Source organism: Salvelinus fontinalis, chromosome 2, assembly GCF_029448725.1.
Source record: "Salvelinus fontinalis isolate EN_2023a chromosome 2, ASM2944872v1, whole genome shotgun sequence".
Taxonomy (NCBI): domain Eukaryota; kingdom Metazoa; phylum Chordata; class Actinopteri; order Salmoniformes; family Salmonidae; genus Salvelinus; species Salvelinus fontinalis.
In genome coordinates, this window is record NC_074666.1 from 5,617,579 (window position 1) to 5,637,383 (window position 19,805).

The 19,805-nt window shown below is 40.6% G+C and overlaps 1 protein-coding gene across 1 annotated transcript in view; it reads right to left on the reverse strand.

The window, feature by feature from the left end:
• Positions 1-415: 415 nt before the first annotated feature.
• Positions 416-19,805, reverse strand: part of LOC129810756 (trimeric intracellular cation channel type B-like) — a 28,929-nt gene continuing 9,539 nt past the window's right edge. Inside the window, exons 2-6 of the mRNA XM_055861612.1 lie at positions 16,968-17,124; positions 8,112-8,296; positions 5,967-6,054; positions 2,224-2,341; positions 416-1,518 (exon numbers count right to left, since the gene is read on the reverse strand). Of these exons, the coding sequence (XP_055717587.1) occupies positions 1,228-1,518; positions 2,224-2,341; positions 5,967-6,054; positions 8,112-8,296; positions 16,968-17,124 (839 nt within the window). The 3' untranslated portion in view covers positions 416-1,227. The remainder of the gene's footprint in view (positions 1,519-2,223; positions 2,342-5,966; positions 6,055-8,111; positions 8,297-16,967; positions 17,125-19,805) is intronic.

Genomic DNA, 19,805 nt, shown 5'->3' on the forward strand with positions numbered 1-19,805 from the left:
ATTACCTAAAAGGTTATTAACTAAAAGGTTATTAACTAAGAGGTTAAAAACTAAAAGGTTATTAACTACAAGTGTATTAACTAAAAGGTTATTAACTAAAAGGTTACTAACTACAAGTGTATTAACTAAAAGGTTATTAACTACAAGTGTATTAACTAAAAGGTTATTAACTAAAAGGTTAAAAACTAAAAGGTTATTAACTACAAGTGTATTAACTAAAAGGTTATTAACTAAAAGGTTACTAACTACAAGTGTATTAACTAAAAGGTTATTAACTAAAAGGTTATTAACTAAAAGTGTATTAACTAAAAGGTTATTAACTAAAAGGTTAAAAACTAAAAGGTTTATCACACAAACGTTTACAAATGACCAAGTTTTTGTATTTCAGTTGTGATAAGAACGACAACAAGTCAGATTAAAGTGCATGTGAACATTTACTTTTCAATAGAATTTAAAGTATTCACAAAAGAGGCAGTGTTTGCAGCAAAGTGCCGCAAAAAGCATTCCATTTAGAAATTCCTGCATTCAAGTGCATTTTCTTAAGCATAAATATAATAGAAGACCTGAGTAATAATTATATAAATTGTCATGTAAATTCTTAAAACATTTCATAGTAGGAAATGTACGGGTACATAAAACAGAATATATTATTATTAATATACAGATAAAAAGTGGCTGATCAGCACCATGGACAGTATTTTTCACCAAAACTCTGTAGAAAACAGGATGCATCATCACAGAATTAGAAAAGGATTATAAAGCTACGTTACTGTATAATATATTAAAATCAGCACATATTCTATTTGCTCTCATTCTAGAGTGAGACAGACAGACCCAATTTGCTCCCTACTCCTCCCGCTCGCCCATAACCCTTCCATGTTTGAAGATCTGAAGGTTCTGGACAGGTATACAATGAACATAAGCAGTGTAGTGGTGAAGCTTCTATCATATTGCTTCCAGCTTACAGATCTACAAACATCAAAGGGTTAGGACAAAAAAAGGTGTGGTAGCAAATTGGGACCTATCACAGGACGACAGTGCCACAGGACACAGAGAATAGATTGTCCTAGCCAGGATAAGAAGGGCAGCACAGAATATAAATATAATTTCTAGAATGGACAGCCCCATTAAGTGCACCCATGGCTTTACCAGTCAAATTACAGTGTGCTAAACAACTGTCCGTTCTGTAGATTCTGTTTCTATACAGTACAATGCAGTATAAGGACTCTAGTCACTCTTCTTGCAGCTCTCTGTCTCAGTGCTCTCTGACTGCACGTTGGCCTTCTTTGGTGAGCCCTTTCCCCTGTTGTGTGCTGCAGTCTTGGACGAGGACCCTGGGGCCTTGGAGGTCTCAGGAACCGCTGCTCTGTTCAACCTCTCACCGGTGCCCTTCTTCACAACAGAGGTCTTGGTCTCAGACGTAAAGGATGGCGATGGCCCGGCAAAGAACGTGCGGTGCACAACAGACTCGATGGGAGCGAAGGGCGAAGAGGAGGAGCCGGTCAGCATCATACTTGTCTGGGGGGGAAATTAATAGATGAAAGGATTTAAAGAGATGGAGAGACAGGATGGAGTGATGAAAATGACTACAGAATGACTAATAAAGAAGTAGACAAGATTTATCATATGATTTATCAGATTAAATGTAACTTTAATGAGTTGATAGGAGAACTCTAATCTAACAGTTGGGAGAGTTCTGAGAACCTGTGATTAGATTTATAAGATGTCAAGAGCAGGAGACATCACTCATTGTGAGAGGATTGAGGAGGAATGATGCAACGAGAAGAAAATGATGCAAAATTCTTCTGCTAGAGGCAATACAAGACTAAAGTTGAGTCATAGCTAAATATAAGTATAAAGATAGGTCCTTCAAATAACATGGACTGGATGTTGTGAGATAGTCAACATGGAGAAAGAATGTTTTTGATTGCCATAAACATTATGTATTGGTAGGTTTCCCAGATCAAGATCGAAGCCATTTCTGGACTAAAAAGTAGTTGAGATTCTCCATTGAGCATGCTTTCTGGTCCAGATGTAGGCTTGATCTATCTTGATCCCAGACCTGATTGTGCCACAATGACCATACGAGTTGGCTATATAGCACAAACAGATCTGGGACTACGCTTGATCTGGGTCCAGGAAACTGGCCCTATGTCTTTGTAGAGGCCCTGCCCTGTGAGTGTTAGGGTTGAGGCTAGGGATAGGATCAGGTTAGTGACTGACTTTGTTGACAACAGTGAAGACGGTGTACAGCAACATGAGGTGGTGCTTCTGGATGGCCAGGTACTGGGTCTGCTGCAGGGCGAATAGCACTGCTCCTATCAGGGTGATCTTAGTAGGGCTGCACACAAAGTCAGAGGTCAGTCAGATTAGTAACTTCATCATTATGGCTATGAACAGATCTCTCTCTCTATTTTAATTTATTTTGTTTCACCTTGATTTAACCAGGTAGGTCAGTTGAGAACAAGTTCTCATTTACAACTGTGACCTGGCCAAGATAAAGCAAAGCAGTGCGACAAAAACATCAGAGTTACACATGGGATAAACAAACATACAGTCAATAACGTACTAGAAAAATCTGTATACAGTGTGTGCAAAATAAATAAGGAGGTAAGGCAATAAATAGGCCAATAGTGGCGAAGTAATTACAATTTAGCAATTTACACTGGAGTGATATATGTGCAAGTAGAAATACTGGTGTACAAAAGAGCAGAAAAACAAAAACAAATATGGGGATGAGGTAGGTAGTTGGTTGGTTGGATGGGCTAATTACAGATGGGCTGCTCTGACAACTGATGCTTAAAGTTAGTGAGGGAGATATAAGACTCCAACTCCAGTGATTTTTGCCATTCGTTCCAGTCATTGGCAGCAGAGAACTGGAAGGAAAGGCGGCCAAAGGAGGTGTTGGCTTTGGGGATGACCAGTGAAATATACCTGATGGAGCGCGTGCTACGGGAGGGTTTTGCTATGGAGACCAGTGAGTTGAGATATTTACCTAGCAAAGACTTATAGATGACCTGGAGCCGGTGGGTTTGGTGGCAAATATGTAGCGAGGACCAGCCAACGAAAGCATACAGGTCGCAGTGGTGGGCAGTATATGGGGCTTTGGTGACAAAACGGATGGCACTGTGATAGACTGCATCCAATTTGCTGAGTAGAGTGTTGGAGGCTATTTTGTAAATGACATCGCCGAAGTCAAGGATCGGTAGGATAGTCAGTTTTACGAGGGTATGTTTGGCAGCATGAGTGAAGGAGGCTTTGTTGCAAAATAGGAAGCCGATTCTAGATTTAACTTTGGATTGGAGATGCTTCTTCAGGTTCATTTCTCTGTAGGTGATGGCTTTGTTATGGAAGGTTTGGGAATCGCTTCCTTTTAGGTGGTTGTAGATTTAAACGTCTCTTTTCTGGATTTTGATAATTAGCGGATATCGGCCTAATTCTTCTCTGCATGCATTATTTGGTGTTTTATGTTGTACACAGAGGATATGTTTTTGCCGAATTCTTCATGCAGAGTCTCAATTTGGTGTTAATCCCATTTTGTGAATTCTTGGTTGGTGAGCGGACCCCAGACCTCAAAACCATGAAGGGCAATGGGTTCTATAACTGATTCAAGTATTTTTTGCCAGATCCTAATTGGTATGTCGAATTTTATGTTCCTTTGAATGGCATAGAAGGCCCTTCTTGCCTTGTCTCTCAGATCATTCACAGCTTTGTGGATGTTACCTGTGGCACTGATGTTTAGGCCAAGGTATTTATAGTTGTTTGTATGCTCTAAGGCAACGGTGTCTCGATGGAATTTGTATTTGTGTAACTCTGTGTTGTTGTCTGTTCACACTGCTATGCTTTATCTTGGCCAGGTCGCAGTTGCAAATGAGAACTTGTTCTCAACTAGCCTACCTGGTTAAATAAAGGAGAAAAAAAAAAAAAAAAAAAAAAAATTGTGGTCCTGGTAACAGGACCTTTTTTGGAACCCGATTATTTTTGTCTTACTGAGATTTACTGTCAGGCCCAGGTCTGACAGAATATCTAGGTGTTGCAGTAGGCCCTCCTTGGTTGGGGACAAGGAGGGCCTCTCTCTCTCATGAGAATAAAGACATGCATTATCATTCATCACAGCGGTTTTAGAGGTTAACGTCTACATACTCAGCAAGCCAGTAACTGATGTGTCACTCAGTGAATCTCCAATTACATAATTAGGTTTCTGTGTACAACATCACACAGATCTAGCCTGGTCTCAGATCAGTTTGTGCTTTAAAGCCTACATCAGAGGTAAACTCAATCCACCGGGGGGCCGAGAGTCTGCAGGTTTTTGTTAAGACCTAAACAACCAGATAAGGGGGGTTCCTTAGTAATTCATGACCTTAATTCATCAATCAAGTACAAGGGTGGAGCGAAAACCCGCAGACACTCGACCCTCCATGGAATGAGTTTGACATGTCATTGTAGCGACAGTCATCAAAATTGTCAATTGTTTTTTTTAAACAACTGTAATAAACGCAACAGTTGGACAATGGATGAAGATACTCCGAACCGTCTAACAAAAAATGAGTCTAGGGATTTGTTGGAATTCAGATATTCAATTTATTGTAAAAAATATATATATATTTTTTTAAATCTTAGATTGCACTCATATATAGATTTTGTAATGTTATAAGGTATTTTGTGTTAAAATAAACAAAATTATACGTGCCTCATTTGCATAAATACACCGGGGTATTTGCATATATTAATACATTAACGTAAAGGGGTGGAGCGGGGCTGAAACCACCAAAACCTTGCTCTATCTAGGGGCCTAGGCCTACATGCAATCACCTGTGCTGTCTAGACTGCGTCATGAATTACTGTTGTTGTCATTTTCTGCTGCATAATTCAACAAGGTGTGTCAACAGCCGGATGCCCTCAGATTACAAATCAACACGCTTGGCTCTAGATTACACCTATCTACATGTATACAGACTTTCCAATGTTTGCGAGATCAGACATATCATCACTACAATCTGAATGTTCATTTTCGGGAAGTAGCTTTCATTTCGAGGAATTTCATTGGTAATCATTTCAACTGTATTAAATTATTACTTTTTTCAAATCCACAAAAAATAACACCCATAAAAATAAAGTTATCTTTCTTCTCATGTAAGTTTTGAGACGATGCGTTAAATCCCGACTAAGCTTTATCGTTCTTATAGAGGCAACGGAAAGACAATGTATTCCATTGAGTCCATTTCAGCCATTACTGTGATGTGTTTGACAGGTCATTACAAACCTTTACGTGGTCGTAACGTTAACGGGGGGAAAACGACAAAAGTATGAAAGAGTCGCAGGAGTAAAAGATCCTCAGGAGGGCGGGTCATGCGCGTTGCTTGTCATTGTCATGCCAAACATAGGAGTTAGCTATAAACAACACAAATAGATGTGGGACCAGGCTAACACAGACACTGAACACATTTTATCCTCCTTCTAACTGATCCTACAGTACGAGGCCTCAGAGGAGGGGACATACTAACTGATCCTACAGTACGAGGCCTCAGAGGTGGGGACATTCTAACTGATCCTACAGTACGAGGCCTCAGAGGTGGGGACATACTAACTGATCCTACAGTACGAGGCCTCAGAGGAGGGGACATACTAACTGATCCTACAGTACGAGGCCTCAGAGGTGGGGACATTCTAACTGATCCTACAGTACGAGGCCTCAGAGGAGGGGACATTCTAACTGATCCTACAGTACGAGGCCTCAGAGGAGGGGACATACTAACTGATCCTACAGTACGAGGCCTCAGAGGAGAGGACATACTAACTGATCCTACAGTACGAGGCCTCAGAGGAGGGGACATACTAACTGATCCTACAGTACGAGGCCTCAGAGGAGGGGACATACTAACTGATCCTATAGTTCATGCCCAAGGAGAGCAGAGGAATTACTAACTGATCCTACAGTACAAGCTCTGGGAGAGGAGGTGACTTACTAGGTCATCTTGAGAAGCTCATTGGTTTCTGGCTTCCAGACTCCTCTGACCAGCTGTTCAAAATTACTGATCAGACCTCCTCCAGCACCTGAAGAGAAAGAGATACGACCCTGCGTCATTGTCCTGGACTGGTATAACATCTTTATAGACTCGTTTGTGCTGTCTGGCTCCTATGGTCTGTTTGGCATAAAAAGGAGTATGCTATAAAGCACAAAAAGATCTGCGAGCAGGCTAGTAGCTGAAAAGTCTTAAGGTCTAATAACACCTCAACAAAGTCAAATCAGAAAGCTCTATTTCTTTGTGATGTGTAAGGACTGCTGGGCTGCTTGTTATTCAAAGCACAGAGCTGAACAGCGAAACTATAATCTTCAGGATCACAATTAGTGTCAACGCAACCTCATGTTATTTAGAAGCATTCGTACGGACCAAAAGGTCAGGACTAATAACCACAATAGTAATGTGTTTAATATCCATTACATTCCTGAAACTTGTCTTATGAATGATTACCAACAGGGCCCCCCCCCAAATTGATTTATAACCAATTTATATTGAATGTGTGAGAGAGAGTTTATGTATCTGTGTGTGTACTAGATCTGGCCATATCTTCCACATGCTTGTCAGTGAGCAGTACACACACAGTGCTACCAGTGATGTAGTGGTAAATAAAAAAATAGGTGGGTAAAATCTGACCGTCGGTCGCACTGAAAGAGGTAACGCTCCCTATACTTTCAATGCATTTTCCTGCAAAAGGTGGGTAAACTGTATTTACTTGTCTTTACTCTGAACTACACCACTGAGTGGTTCCATAGCATAGCGCATGGTGGCCAGAGGTTGACAGATTCAAATCAAATTGTATTTGTCACCTGCGCAACAACAGGTGTAGGTAGACCTTACAGTGAAATGCTTACTTACAAGCCCTTAATCTGATTGGTTGTGTGTATTGCATTCACAACACATACACAAAAGTATATGGACACCTGCTTGTCGAACATTTCATTCCAAAATCATGTTGGGCAATTAGGTCTGGCTCGCAGTCGGCGTTACAATTCATCCCAAAGGTGTTCGTGGGGTTGAGGTCAGGGCTCTGTGCAGGCCAGTCAAGTTCTTCACACCGATCTTGATAAACCATTTCTGTATGGACCTCGCTTTGTGCACCGGGGAATTATTATACTGAAACAGGAAAGGGCATTCCCCAAACTGTTGGAAGCAAAGTTGGAAGCACAGAATTGTCTAGAATGTCATCGTATGCTGTAGTGTTAAGATTTCCCTTCACTGGAACTAAGGGGCCTAGCTCGAACCATGAAAACAAGCCCCAGACCATTATTCTTCCCCACCAAACTTTACAGTTGACACTATGCATTCCGGCAGGTTGTGCATCCGCCAAACCCAGAATTGTTCGTCAGACTGCCAGATGGTGAAGCGTCATCATCACTCCAGAGAACACGCTTCCACTGCTCCAGAGTCCAATGGCAGCGAGCGTTACACCACTCCAGCCGACACTTGGCATTGCGCATGGTGAACTTAGGCTTGTGTGCAGCTGCTCGGCCATGGAAACCCATTTCATGAAGCTCCCGATGAACAGTTCTTGTGTTGACGTTGCTTCCAGAGGCAGTTTGGCATCTAGTGAGTGATGCAACCAAAGACGGACAATTTTTATTCGCTACGCGAATAGCACTCTGTGGTCTCATTCTGGGATCTTGTGTGGCCTACCACTTCAAGGCTGAGCCGTTGTTGCTCCTAGACGTTTCCACTTCACAATAACAGCGCTTACAGTTGACTGGGGCAGATCTAGCAGGGCATAAATTTGACGAACTGACTTGTTGGAAAGGTGGCATCCTATGACGGTGCCACATTGAAAGTCACTGAGCTCGTCAGTAAATCCATTCTACTGCCATTTTTTGTCTATAAAGATTCCATGACTGTGTGCTCGATTTTATTCACCTGTCTGCAACGGGTGTGGCTGAAATAGCCTAATCCAATAACTTGAAGGGGTGTCCACATACTTTTGGCCATGTCGTGTACTTGTCAGTATACAATAAACAAAGGTACTTAACATAAAAACAAATTATACTATACCATGAAGAGAGACTTTGTCTGTGTATATATATATATGTACAGTATATACTAAAACAGCAATATTCCTACCTTTAGCCCATCCTATAGCGATCATCACCAGCAGTCCATCCTTGTACTTGCTGTGTGCCTCAGCCACGCCCCCCAGGACTTTCCATGTGCGGGTCACCTCCTTCATGCCCGTCAGCACCAGACGCACAGGGAAGAGGGCAGTACAGGCATACACCATGTCCTGGGGGCAGTAGAACACCAGGTACCTAGAACATAGACACATAGACTTAATTTCCCCCCCAATGTTTTTATGAATATCGCTATAAACAACAGAATAAAATAATTTTTAATCACATTCATTCTAATGATATTTCTCAACACCTAATGTTAAGCAAATTACACTCACTGGAGTATCTGGCATAGGCTTTGAACAAAATCACCCGCGAATAGACTACCAGTCAACAGGCTACCAGTCAATAGGCTACCAGTCAATAGGCTACCAGTCAATAGGCTACCAGTCAACAGGCTACCAGTCAATAGGCTACCAGTCAATAGACTACCAGTCAATAGGCTACCAGTCAATAGGCTACCAGTCAATAGGCTACCAGTCAATAGGCTACCAGTCAACAGGCTACCAGTCAACAGGCTACCAGTCAATAGGCTACCAGTCAATAGACTACCAGTCAATAGGCTACCAGTCAATAGGCTACCAGTCAATAGGCTACCAGTCAATAGGCTAACAGTCAACAGGCTACCAGTCAACAGGCTACCAGTCAATAGACTACCAGTCAATAGGCTACCAGTCAATAGGCTACCAGTCAATAGGCTACCAGTCAACAGGCTACTAGTCAGTAGGCTACCAGTCAGTAGGCTACCAGTCAGTAGGCTACCAGTCAATAAGCTACCAGTCAAAAGGCTACCAGTCAGTAGGCTACCAGTCAGTAGGCTACCAGTCAACAGGCTACCAGTCAACAGGCTACCAGTCAACAGACTACCAGTCAATAGGCTACCAGTCAATAGTCTACCAGTCAACAGGCTACCAGTCAATAGACTACCAGTCAACAGGCTACCAGTCAACAGGCTACCAGTCAACAGGCTACCAGTCAACAGGCTACCAGTCAACAGGCGACCAGTCAACAGGCGACCAGTCAACAGGCTACCAGTCAATAGGCTACCAGTCAACAGGCTACCAGTCAACAGGCTACCAGTCAACAGGCTACCAGTCAACAGGCTACCAGTCAATAGGCTACCAGTCAATAGGCTACCAGTCAATAGACTACCAGTCAACAGGCTACCAGTCAATAGGCTACCAGTCAATAGACTACCAGTCAATAGACTACCAGTCAACCAGTCAACAGGCTACCAGTCAACAGGCTACCAGTCAACAGGCTACCAGTCAACAGGCTACCAGTCAATAGACTACCAGTCAATAGACTACCAGTCAAAAGAGAAGTGCTCACTAACAGGTAGCCTAGTGGTTAGAGCGTTGGGCCAGTAACCGAAAGGATGCTAGATCGAATCGCCGAGCTACCAGTCAAAAAGCTTATTTCTCGCAAATGTATTTATTTTACTAGGCAAGTCAGTTATGAACAAATTCTTATTTACAATGACAGGCTAGAAACAGCGGGTTAACTGCCTTGTTCAGGGGCAGAACGACAGATTTTTGTCTTGGCAGCTCGGGGATTCGATCTAGCAACCTTTCTGTTACTGGCCCAACGCTCTAACCACTAGACTACCTGTTAGTGAGCACTTCTCCTTTTCCAATATAATCAATCCACCTGACAGATATGGCATATCAAGAAGCTGATTAAACAGCATGATCATTACACCGGTGCACCGTCTGCTGGGGACAATAAAAGGGCACTTTTAAATGTGCAGTTTTGTCCCACAACACCACAGATGTCAAGTTGAGGGAGCGTGCGATTGGCATGCTGACTGCAGGAATGTCCACCAGAGCTGTTGCCAGAGAATTGAATGTTCATTTCTCTACCACGCCAGCCCAGGACCTCCACATCCGGCTTCTTCACCTGCGGGACCCCTGCCCAGTCATGTGAAATCCATAGATTAGGGCCTAATTCATGTATTTATATTGACTGATTTCCTTATATGAACTGTAACTCTGTAAAATCTTTGAAATTGTTGCATGTTGCGTTTATATTTTTGTTCAGTATATAATGTGAGGTAAAAATAATGAAATAATATCTACTGTATCTATTTATTTGAAAATGTTGATGACTTCCCCTTGCCATTATCATTCCCCTGATGATAAGACAAGACATGTGAAAAGCGTTTTCTAACATGTGATGTGACCCCCTTGGTCGCCGGGCGGTGGTCGCCGGGCAAGAATATACAGTCAGGAAGTAGTAAGCTGAATAAATACAATATTCACGTCCCACTGGAGAAGAAACCAATCCTTCAATGCCTGAGAAATACTGCACAGTTGACAGATTTACAATGTGTGCAGCATTTCTTTTTTATTAAAAAAAAAAGCAAACACGAATTATTCTGTTTTGGGTTTTTTAAGATGTGCATTGCCTGGCTTGAGCTTGTGTGTTGATATGATACAGTTATTCATCTTCTCAGGCTGGAGCATGGCTAATGGCTGAATAATTGGCTTATTGTCCATTCCTCTGTGTGGTCATTTACCCGCTTATTTGTATATTCTGTCACACTAGCTCATAGTCACAATCATCCAATGTGGGTGCTATCGAAATCAGAGGTGGTTGGTGTGAGGAGCTATAGGAGGACAGGCTTATTGTAATGGCTAGAATGGAATGGTTTCAAACACATCAAACAAATGGATGCCACGTGTTTGACTCCATTCCATTAATTCCATTCCAGCCATTACATTGAGCCCGTCCTCAAATAGCTCCACCCACCAGCCTCCACTGATCAAAATATCCCTAATATGGCTACTACTTAGTTGTATTTTATTAGGGATCCCCATTATCTGCTCTCAAGGCAGAAGCTACTCTTCCATTATACTTATACAGTATAATGCAAAAGGTAACCAGAACCTGACAGGTTCTTAAATATCCATATCTAAATTAAATATTGGATTGAGACAAAATAAACAAACAATCTAGTTCAACAGTCAGTAAGCTACTCTATAAAAAAATACTGGCAGAAACTCAAAACAGGAAGTATCCGTGCTAAGGTCTGTTCAACGTTGGTCTGACCAATCGGAATGCATGCTTCAAGATAGTTTTGATCACGCGTACTGGGATATGTTCCGGGTTGCCTCTGAGAATAACATTGACGTATACACGGACACAGTGACTGAGTTTATCAGGAAGTGTATAGGTGATGTTGTTCCCACCGTGGCTATTAAAACCTACCAAAACCCCAAAATGTGGATAGAGGTGACAGAGCAACGACCCTGGAATAAAAAACATCATGTGTAGGGTGGAGAGAGGGTTGTACAGGTTTACTCGCTCTGGATTGTCAGTACTGCATGTGTTCTTGGCTGTTGTGCCGTGGCTGTGTCGGAAACGATTGTGTTGAACTTGAGTATGCCTTCCCATAAGGGAGACCCCGGGGTTGGCTTGCAGTCGGCTCTGGCACAGCCATGGCACAATACAACAGCATATAATGTGATGCCTAAGACACATTTTTACTTGCAGTCATTAGCGGCCGTTTGAATCTATGTTCCTTTTTCCTTTTTGTTGTCAGAATACAACAGGATATGATGAGGACTACATGAAATATGTCTTGCATGTAATGGACATTTTAAAAAGGGGACTCTGGTCTTGTGATATATTAAGATTATTTTCTCTTATTTTTTTCATATATTTAAAATATTTTACGAACAATTGCATCCAATGAAGTGAGCAGGCTGGGCTGACATGCTTATAGCCTTGCTAGGACTTTCACATTTGAGCAGGCATGTATAAGATTGTGCTGTTATTATTTATATTAATATTATCTATTATTGTTTTTATTTTTTGTTACTATTTTTTAATGTTATTTGGTTAGTTCTCTTAGGCATTCTCATAGACAATTATGTTATCATGAGACTGCCCATATTTCCCTCTGGCCAACGCAAATTGGCGGCCAAGGGTTTGCCTTAGGACGCAGAGGTGCGTCATAAGTCAGGGTGATGGTGTGATGGTCTTAGTGACAACAGACCTAGATATGTTGGGAGGTTTTAGTGGGTGGAATATTAGGACAATTGGAGGTTTACAAAGTTGCATCTACAGTATGCTTATTAACAGTGAAAATTATTATGGTACAGCTATATGGACACTTAATTATCATGCCGCTTTTTAATGGTAAGTTTACAAACATTGGTTGTGGTAAGTATAATTAAAACTTGGGTATCATTATGGTAAGTGGGGAAATAAGTATTGGCTTAGCAGATCATAAAAAAAGAAGATCCATTTTTACATGGCTAAAAAATAAAGAATATAATATCTATTGTTTACAGGAAACTCATTTTACAAATATAGATGAGATTGGGTGGAAAAAGGAAATATATTTTTGTCATGGTCAAAGAAACTCAAAGGGGTGATTATACTAATTAATACAAATGTTGATCCGATTGTGCAAACAGATCCGCAAGGAAGATGGATTGTTTTAAATATGCTATTGGACCAAAAAAAAGATCTGGCTAATTAATCTATAATGGGCCAAATAATGATGATCCACACTTTTTCAAAAATATATATAATAATCTATCACAAGCAACGAAATAATCTATTATTATGGCGGGAGATTATAATACTGTTTTAAGTACCTCAATGATTCGTAAAGGAAATCATTCTACAAACTATCACCCTCAAGCACATAAGGAGATCACAAAGATCATGGATTAGAACGAGTGGATATATGGAGGTTGAAAAACCCTGACCTAGTGAGATATACATGGAGGAGGCTTCATCAAGATAGCCGTCTTGATTACTTCCTAGTCTCGTTCTTTCTGGCATCAAAAGTTAAAAAACGTATTAATAGGAGACCGAAATGAATCGGACCATTATCTAATTGGCTTCCATATAACTCTTACAGAATTTCCACGTGGACGGGTATATTGGACATTTAATCAAAGCCTATTGGATGACAATTTGTTCTTAACTAAGACAAAGTAATTCATAATTCCCTTTTTTTTGTACAACATAGGGACACTTTCAAATGTACTTTTAGAAGCCATTCAAAACTCCTCATTAAAACAAAGGCAGTTTAGGTCAAAAGAGATGAGACTAATAAAGGAAATAGAGGAAGCAACAGAGCAGGTAGATGGTAATGGAAACTGTACTATAGAGGCACAAAATAGGTTAGAGGAAAAACTAAAAGAAATCCAGGTACTTATTCAAGAACGATCAAGTGTAATGTATACCAAAAATAAAGTGAATTGGATGGAAAATGGGAAAAAATGCACAACATTTTCCTTGAATCTTCAACACATAAATTCTACCAAAAATAATTTACAGAAACTCGTTACAAATGATGGAGTTATCCATGATTCACCAAATTATATTTTGAAAGAGGAAGCAAAATATTTTAAGCATATGTTTTCTTTTCAGTCTCCTCCATTTCCACTGAATGATGTTAACCGTAAGGATTTCTTTCCTAATAATAATAATAATGTAAAATTAACACATTTACAGAAAGACTGGTGTGAAGGCCAACTTACAGACGAGGAACTTTGAGGCAATAAAATCTTTTCAGTCTGGAAAAAAACCAGGGCTTGACGGTATACCAGTAGAGGTACAGTTGAAGTCAGAAGTTTACATACACTTAGGTTGTAGTCATTAAAACTCGTTTTTCAACCACTCCACACATTTCTTGTTAACAAATTATAGTTTTGGCAAGTTGGTCAGGACATATACTTTGTGCATGACACAAATAATTTTTTCAACAATTGTTTATAGACAGATTATTTCACTTATAATTCAATGTATCACAATTCCAGTGGGTCAGAAGTTTACATAAACTAAGTTTAAATATATTTTATATTTGAGATTCTTCAAATAACCACCATTTGCCTTGATGACAGCTTTGCACACTCTTGGCATTCTCTCAACCAGCTTCACCTGGAATGCTTTTCCAACAGTCTTGAAGGAGTTCCTACATATGTTGAGCACTTGTTGGCTGCTTTTCCTTCACTCTGCGGTCTGACTCATCCCAAACCATCTCAATTGGGTTGAGGCTGGGGGATTGTGGAGGCCAGGTCATCTGATGCAGCACTCCATCACTCTCCTTCTTGGTAAAATTGCCCTTACACAGCCTGGAGGTGTGTTGGGTCATTGTCCTGTTGAAAAACAAATGATAGTCCCACTAAGCCCAAACCAGATGGGATGGCGTATCGCTGCAAAATTCTGTGGTAGCCATGCTGGTTAAATGTGCCTTGAATTCTAAATAAATCACAGACAGTTTCACCAGCAAAGCACCACCACACCATAACACCATCTCCTCCATGCTTTACGGTGTGAAATACACATGCAGAGATCATCCGTTCACCTGCACCGCGTCTCACAAAGATACGGCGGTTGGAACCAAAAATCTAAAATTTGGACTCCAGACCAAAGGACATATTACCACTGGTCTAATGTCCAATGCTCATGTTTCTTGGCCAAAGCAAGTCTCTTCTTCTTATTAGTGTCCTCAAGTCGTTGCTTCTTTGCAGCAATTCGACCATGAAGGCCTGATTCACACAGTCTCCTCTGAACAGTTGATGTTGAGATGTGTCTATTACTTGAACTCAGTGAAGCATTTATCTGGGCTGCAATTTCTGAGGCTGGTAACTCTAATGAACGTATCCTCTGCAGCAGAGGTAACTCTGGGTCATTCATTCATGTGGCGGTCCTCATGAGAGCCAGTTTAATCATAGTGCTTGATGGTTTTTGCGACTGCACTTGAAGAAACTTTCAAAGTTCTTTACATTTTCCGTATTGACTGACCTTCATGTCTTAAAGTAATGATGGACTGTCGTTTCTCTTTGCTTATTTGAGCTGTTCTTGCCATAATATGGACTTGGTCTTTTACCAAATAGGGCAATCTTCTGTATACCACCCCTACCTTGTCACAACACAACTGATTGGCTGAAACGCATTAAGAAAGAAAGAAATTACACAAATTAACTTTTAAGAAGGCACACATGTTAATTGAAATACATTCCAGGTGACTACCTCATGAAGCTGGTTGAGAGAATGCCAAGAGTGTGCAAAGCTGTCAAAGGCAAACGGTGGCTATTTGAAGAATCTCAAATATAAAATATACTTTGATTTGTTTAACACTTTGTTTATTATATGATTACATGTGTAATTTCATAGTTTTGATGTATTCACTATTATTCTACAATGTAGACAATAGTAAAATAAAGAAAAACCCTTTAATGAGTAGGTGTTCTAAAACTTTTGACCGGTAGTGTATACTAAATATTCTACCCACATACTGTCCATAATGCCTATACCTGTCTATACATCCCATCATATATATATATATATATATATATATATATATATATATATATATATATATATATATATATATATATATATATATATATATATATATATATATATATATATATATATATATATATATATATATGATGGGATGTATAGACAGGTATAGGCATTATGGACAGTATGTGGGTAGAATATTTAGTATACACTACCGGTCAAAATATATATAGTTTAGTTTAGTTTTATATATATATATATATATATATATATATATGTATATATTTGTATGTGTGTGTGTATATTGGTCATCCTAATATTTATATATTTCTTAATTCCATTCTTCTACACTAACATCTGCTAAATGTGTGTGACCAATTGCATTTGATTTGATTTGAAATACATGTTGGCTTTCAGCCCAGCAGAGGGCACTAAAACACTATGGTATTGAAGAGGAAGCATGGTGGATGTTTTTTAATCAAGGAACTTAATGGATCCTCTATTTTTCAGTCACACACCAGTTTCTCTGATACATCCCCCCGTCCCCCAATTATTTTTCCAAAAATAGCATTTCTCTATCAGCTGTTTACTGCTGTGTTATATTGTATCTGGAATGTGGGAGCCTCATCACTGGTGTCAGAGTGGCAGGTAGCCTAGTGGTTAGAGCGTTGGGCCAGTAACTGAAAAGTTGTTAGATCGAATCCCCGAGCTGACAAGGTAAAAATCTGTCGTTCTGCCCCTGAACAAGGCAGTTAAACCACTGTTCCTACGCCGTCATTGTAATAAAAATTTGTTCTTAACTGACTTGCCATAAAAAGTACTATTTATGTCGTTTTTTGGGGGTATCTATACTTTAATATTTATATATTTTTCAACTTTTACTTTACTACAGAAATAATGTACTTTTTCCACCACTGAGCCTCAGAGAATCTACGGTACAGTGGTTTTCACGGTCCACAGACAGTATTCTACTGGTCAAATGTCTTTACCATATGTTATCTTACATTCACATTTACATTTTAGTCATTTAGCAGACGCTCTTATCCAGAGCGACTTACAGTAGAGTGCATACATTTTATTACATTTTACATACTGAAACAAGGATATCCCTACCGGCCAAACCCTCCCTAACCTGGACGACGCTATGCCAATTGTGCGTCGCCCCACAGACCTCCCGGTTGCGGCCGGCTGCGACAGAGCGCGAACCCAGAGACTCTGGTGGCGCAGCTAGCACTGCGATGCAGTGCCCTAGACCACTGCGCCACCCGGGAGGCTTGTGAACTATCTCTCTCTTCTTCCCCCCTCCCTCCTCTCTCTCTCTCTCTCTCCCTCTCCCTCTCCCTCTCCCTCTCTCCCTCTTTCCCTCCCTCCCTCCCTCCTCCTCTCACCAGATGAGAGGCCATGAGGACGGTGATGCTGTTGGACAGAAGGGCTATAGGGACCCCAGCCTCTTTCTCTCCCAGTCTTCCTCTCTCCCCCTCCTTCTGCCCCTCCCTCTCTCTCTCCCTCCCTCCCCCTCTCTCTCCTCTCCACTCACCAGATGACTGAGGCCATGAGGACGTTGATGCTGTTGGACAGAGGTGCTATGGGGGCCTCAGCCATCATGAGGCCAGAGAGAATTCCTCCTCCGAAGCAGTACAGCATAGAACTGAACCAGCAGGCAAACGGGCTCCTCCTCGCCACCTCCAGGGCTCCTGTAACCCAGTCACCAGCAGAGGTTAGTGTAGTTCATCTAAAACTAAAGTCAAATAACAAAACAAGTACAACATCACATCAAACACCATGTGAAGGATGATGAGAAAGCCTGGAGGGGTTTAGTAATCTATTAGCAGAGACTTCCATCCTCATTCTCCTAATCTTCATCGTCAACATCGTACATGTTGAAGTCATCAGCTATTGATAGACTTTCTCTCTCATCAGCATCCTAACCGTATTTTGGAACAATGTGACAGCTGCTGACCTGGTGTAAAAGGCCGCAAAGGGTCTCTGTAAAGCACTTTGTGACAACTGCTGATGTAAAGAAAAAGATCTCTATAAAATACATTTGATTGATTGATTAATTAGAACAAGTCTACAATTATATAGAATAAGAAGTGTATAGTGTGTTCTTGTTTAATGCTCTCTTCTTGTCAGCTCTAGCAAACGTGTTGCTGTAAAACTGCAGAGGAGCTAAAGCATAGCAGAGCAACATGTTCATAGTGAGAGGAGAGATTACAGTGGAGGAGTTTCACATTATAGGAGCGTCACAGTTTGAGGAAGGTCCTTTCAGACTTCCAGGGCTGTTAAACATTCATGAACAGTCTGAGGAAGGTCCTTTCAGACTTCCAGGGCTGTTAAACATTCATGAACAGTCTGAGGAAGGTCCTTTCAGACTTCCAGGGCTGTTAAACATTCATGAACAGTCTGAGGAAGGTCCTTTCAGACTTCGCGGACTGTTAAACATTTATGAACAGTTTGAGGAAGGTCCTTTCAGACTTCCAGGGCTGTTTAACATTCATGAACAGTCTGAGGAAGGTCCTTTCAGACTTCCAGGGACAGTAGATATACAACTGAGAACAGGTCAGGCCCAGAGACAGGATATGTGCTCATCTCGCCTACACACCGTTTTCTACGGATATGAGAATCCGTTTAGAGCTCAAAAGTTGATTGTTGATTAGTGCTGGTATCTGCTCAGTGTCCGTACTGTCTCCCCAAATGCAAAGCCTTTCAGGATTGTGACTATGGACACTGCCTCAAATAAATAAATTCTAGATACTACTTGATCCTGGATCCTAGTTGAAGACTTCTGAGTATTAGGGACAGATACTGGTAGCGGGGTCACTCAGGTCAGCCAATAGGTCATTAAACCACAAACTGTGTGGCAAGCAAGCTAATAAACCCCACCTACTATGACTAACACATTTTACGGTCAATTAAAAATAAGGCTAAATAATAGTATGCTCACACGGTGACGTTGTACTGGTCAAGAATAGGATCCAGTTCCTACTATCTCACAGCGCTTCAAAATAAAAGGAAAACAAGCAATACATCATGAGCCAGCTATAGCTAGCTGATGCACAGGATCAGGTTCGCAACAACTTCATCTGTACTTGACTACTTGATCTTGTATTTGACTAGTCCATCATGTGAGGATAGGAGGTATACGCCAGCTGATGCCCTTTTAAGAACCATATATAGCACTATGAATCTGGCCCTTCTTAGTCTTCATTTTCCAGTTCCCAAGTAATCTACTTCCTGGTCTTGTGTACAAGGTTATCCCAACTCTAGCCAAGTCCTGTAGAGTCAGGCTGGTTAATCTGAAGGATTAAAGACTCCTGGAGAGGCAGGCAGGGAAACCTCCTGTCCTAAACACAAGCATATTTATGTAGCCATGTAGTTTACAGTTCTAACTGTGTAGCCATGTAGTTTACAGGTCTAACTATGTAGCCATCTAGTTTAGAGTTCTAACTATGAAGCCATGTAGTTTACAGTTCTAACTATGTAGCCATGTAGTTTACAGTTCTAACTGTGTAGCCATATAGTTTACAGTTCTAACTATGTAGCCATGTAGTTTACAGTTCTAACTATGTAGCCATGTAGTTTACAGTACTAACTATGTAGCCATGTAGTTTACAGTACTAACTATGTAGCCATGTAGTTTACAGCTCTAACTAGGAAGCTATGTAGTTTACAGTTCTAACTATGTAGCCATGTAGTTTACAGTTCTAACTAGGTAGCCATGTAGTTTACAGTTCTAACTATGTAGCCATGTAGTTTACAGTTCTAACTATGTAGCCATGTAGTTTACAGTTCTAACTATGTAGCCATGTAGTTTACAGCTCTAACTATGTAGCCATCTAGTTTACAGTTCTAACTATGTAGCCATGTAGTTTACAGTTCTAACTATGTAGCCATGTAGTTTACAGTTCTAACTACGTAGCCATGTAGTTTACAGTTCTAACTACGTAGCCATGTAGTTTACAGTTCTAACTACGAAGCCATCTAGTTTACAGTTCTAACTACGTAGCCATGTAGTTTACAGTTCTAACTACGTAGCCATGTAGTTTACAGTTCTAACTACGTAGCCATGTAGTTTACAGTTCTAACTACGTAGCCATGTAGTTTACAGTTCTAACTATGTAGCCATGTAGTTTACAGTACTAACTATGTAGCCATGTAGTTTACAGTACTAACTATGTAGCCATGTAGTTTACAGTACTAACTATGTAGCCATGTAGTTTACAGTTCTAACTACGAAGCCATCTAGTTTACAGTTCTAACTACGTAGCCATGTAGTTTACAGTTCTAACTATGTAGCCATGTAGTTTACAGTACTAACTATGTAGCCATGTAGTTTACAGTACTAACTATGTAGCCATGTAGTTTACAGTACTAA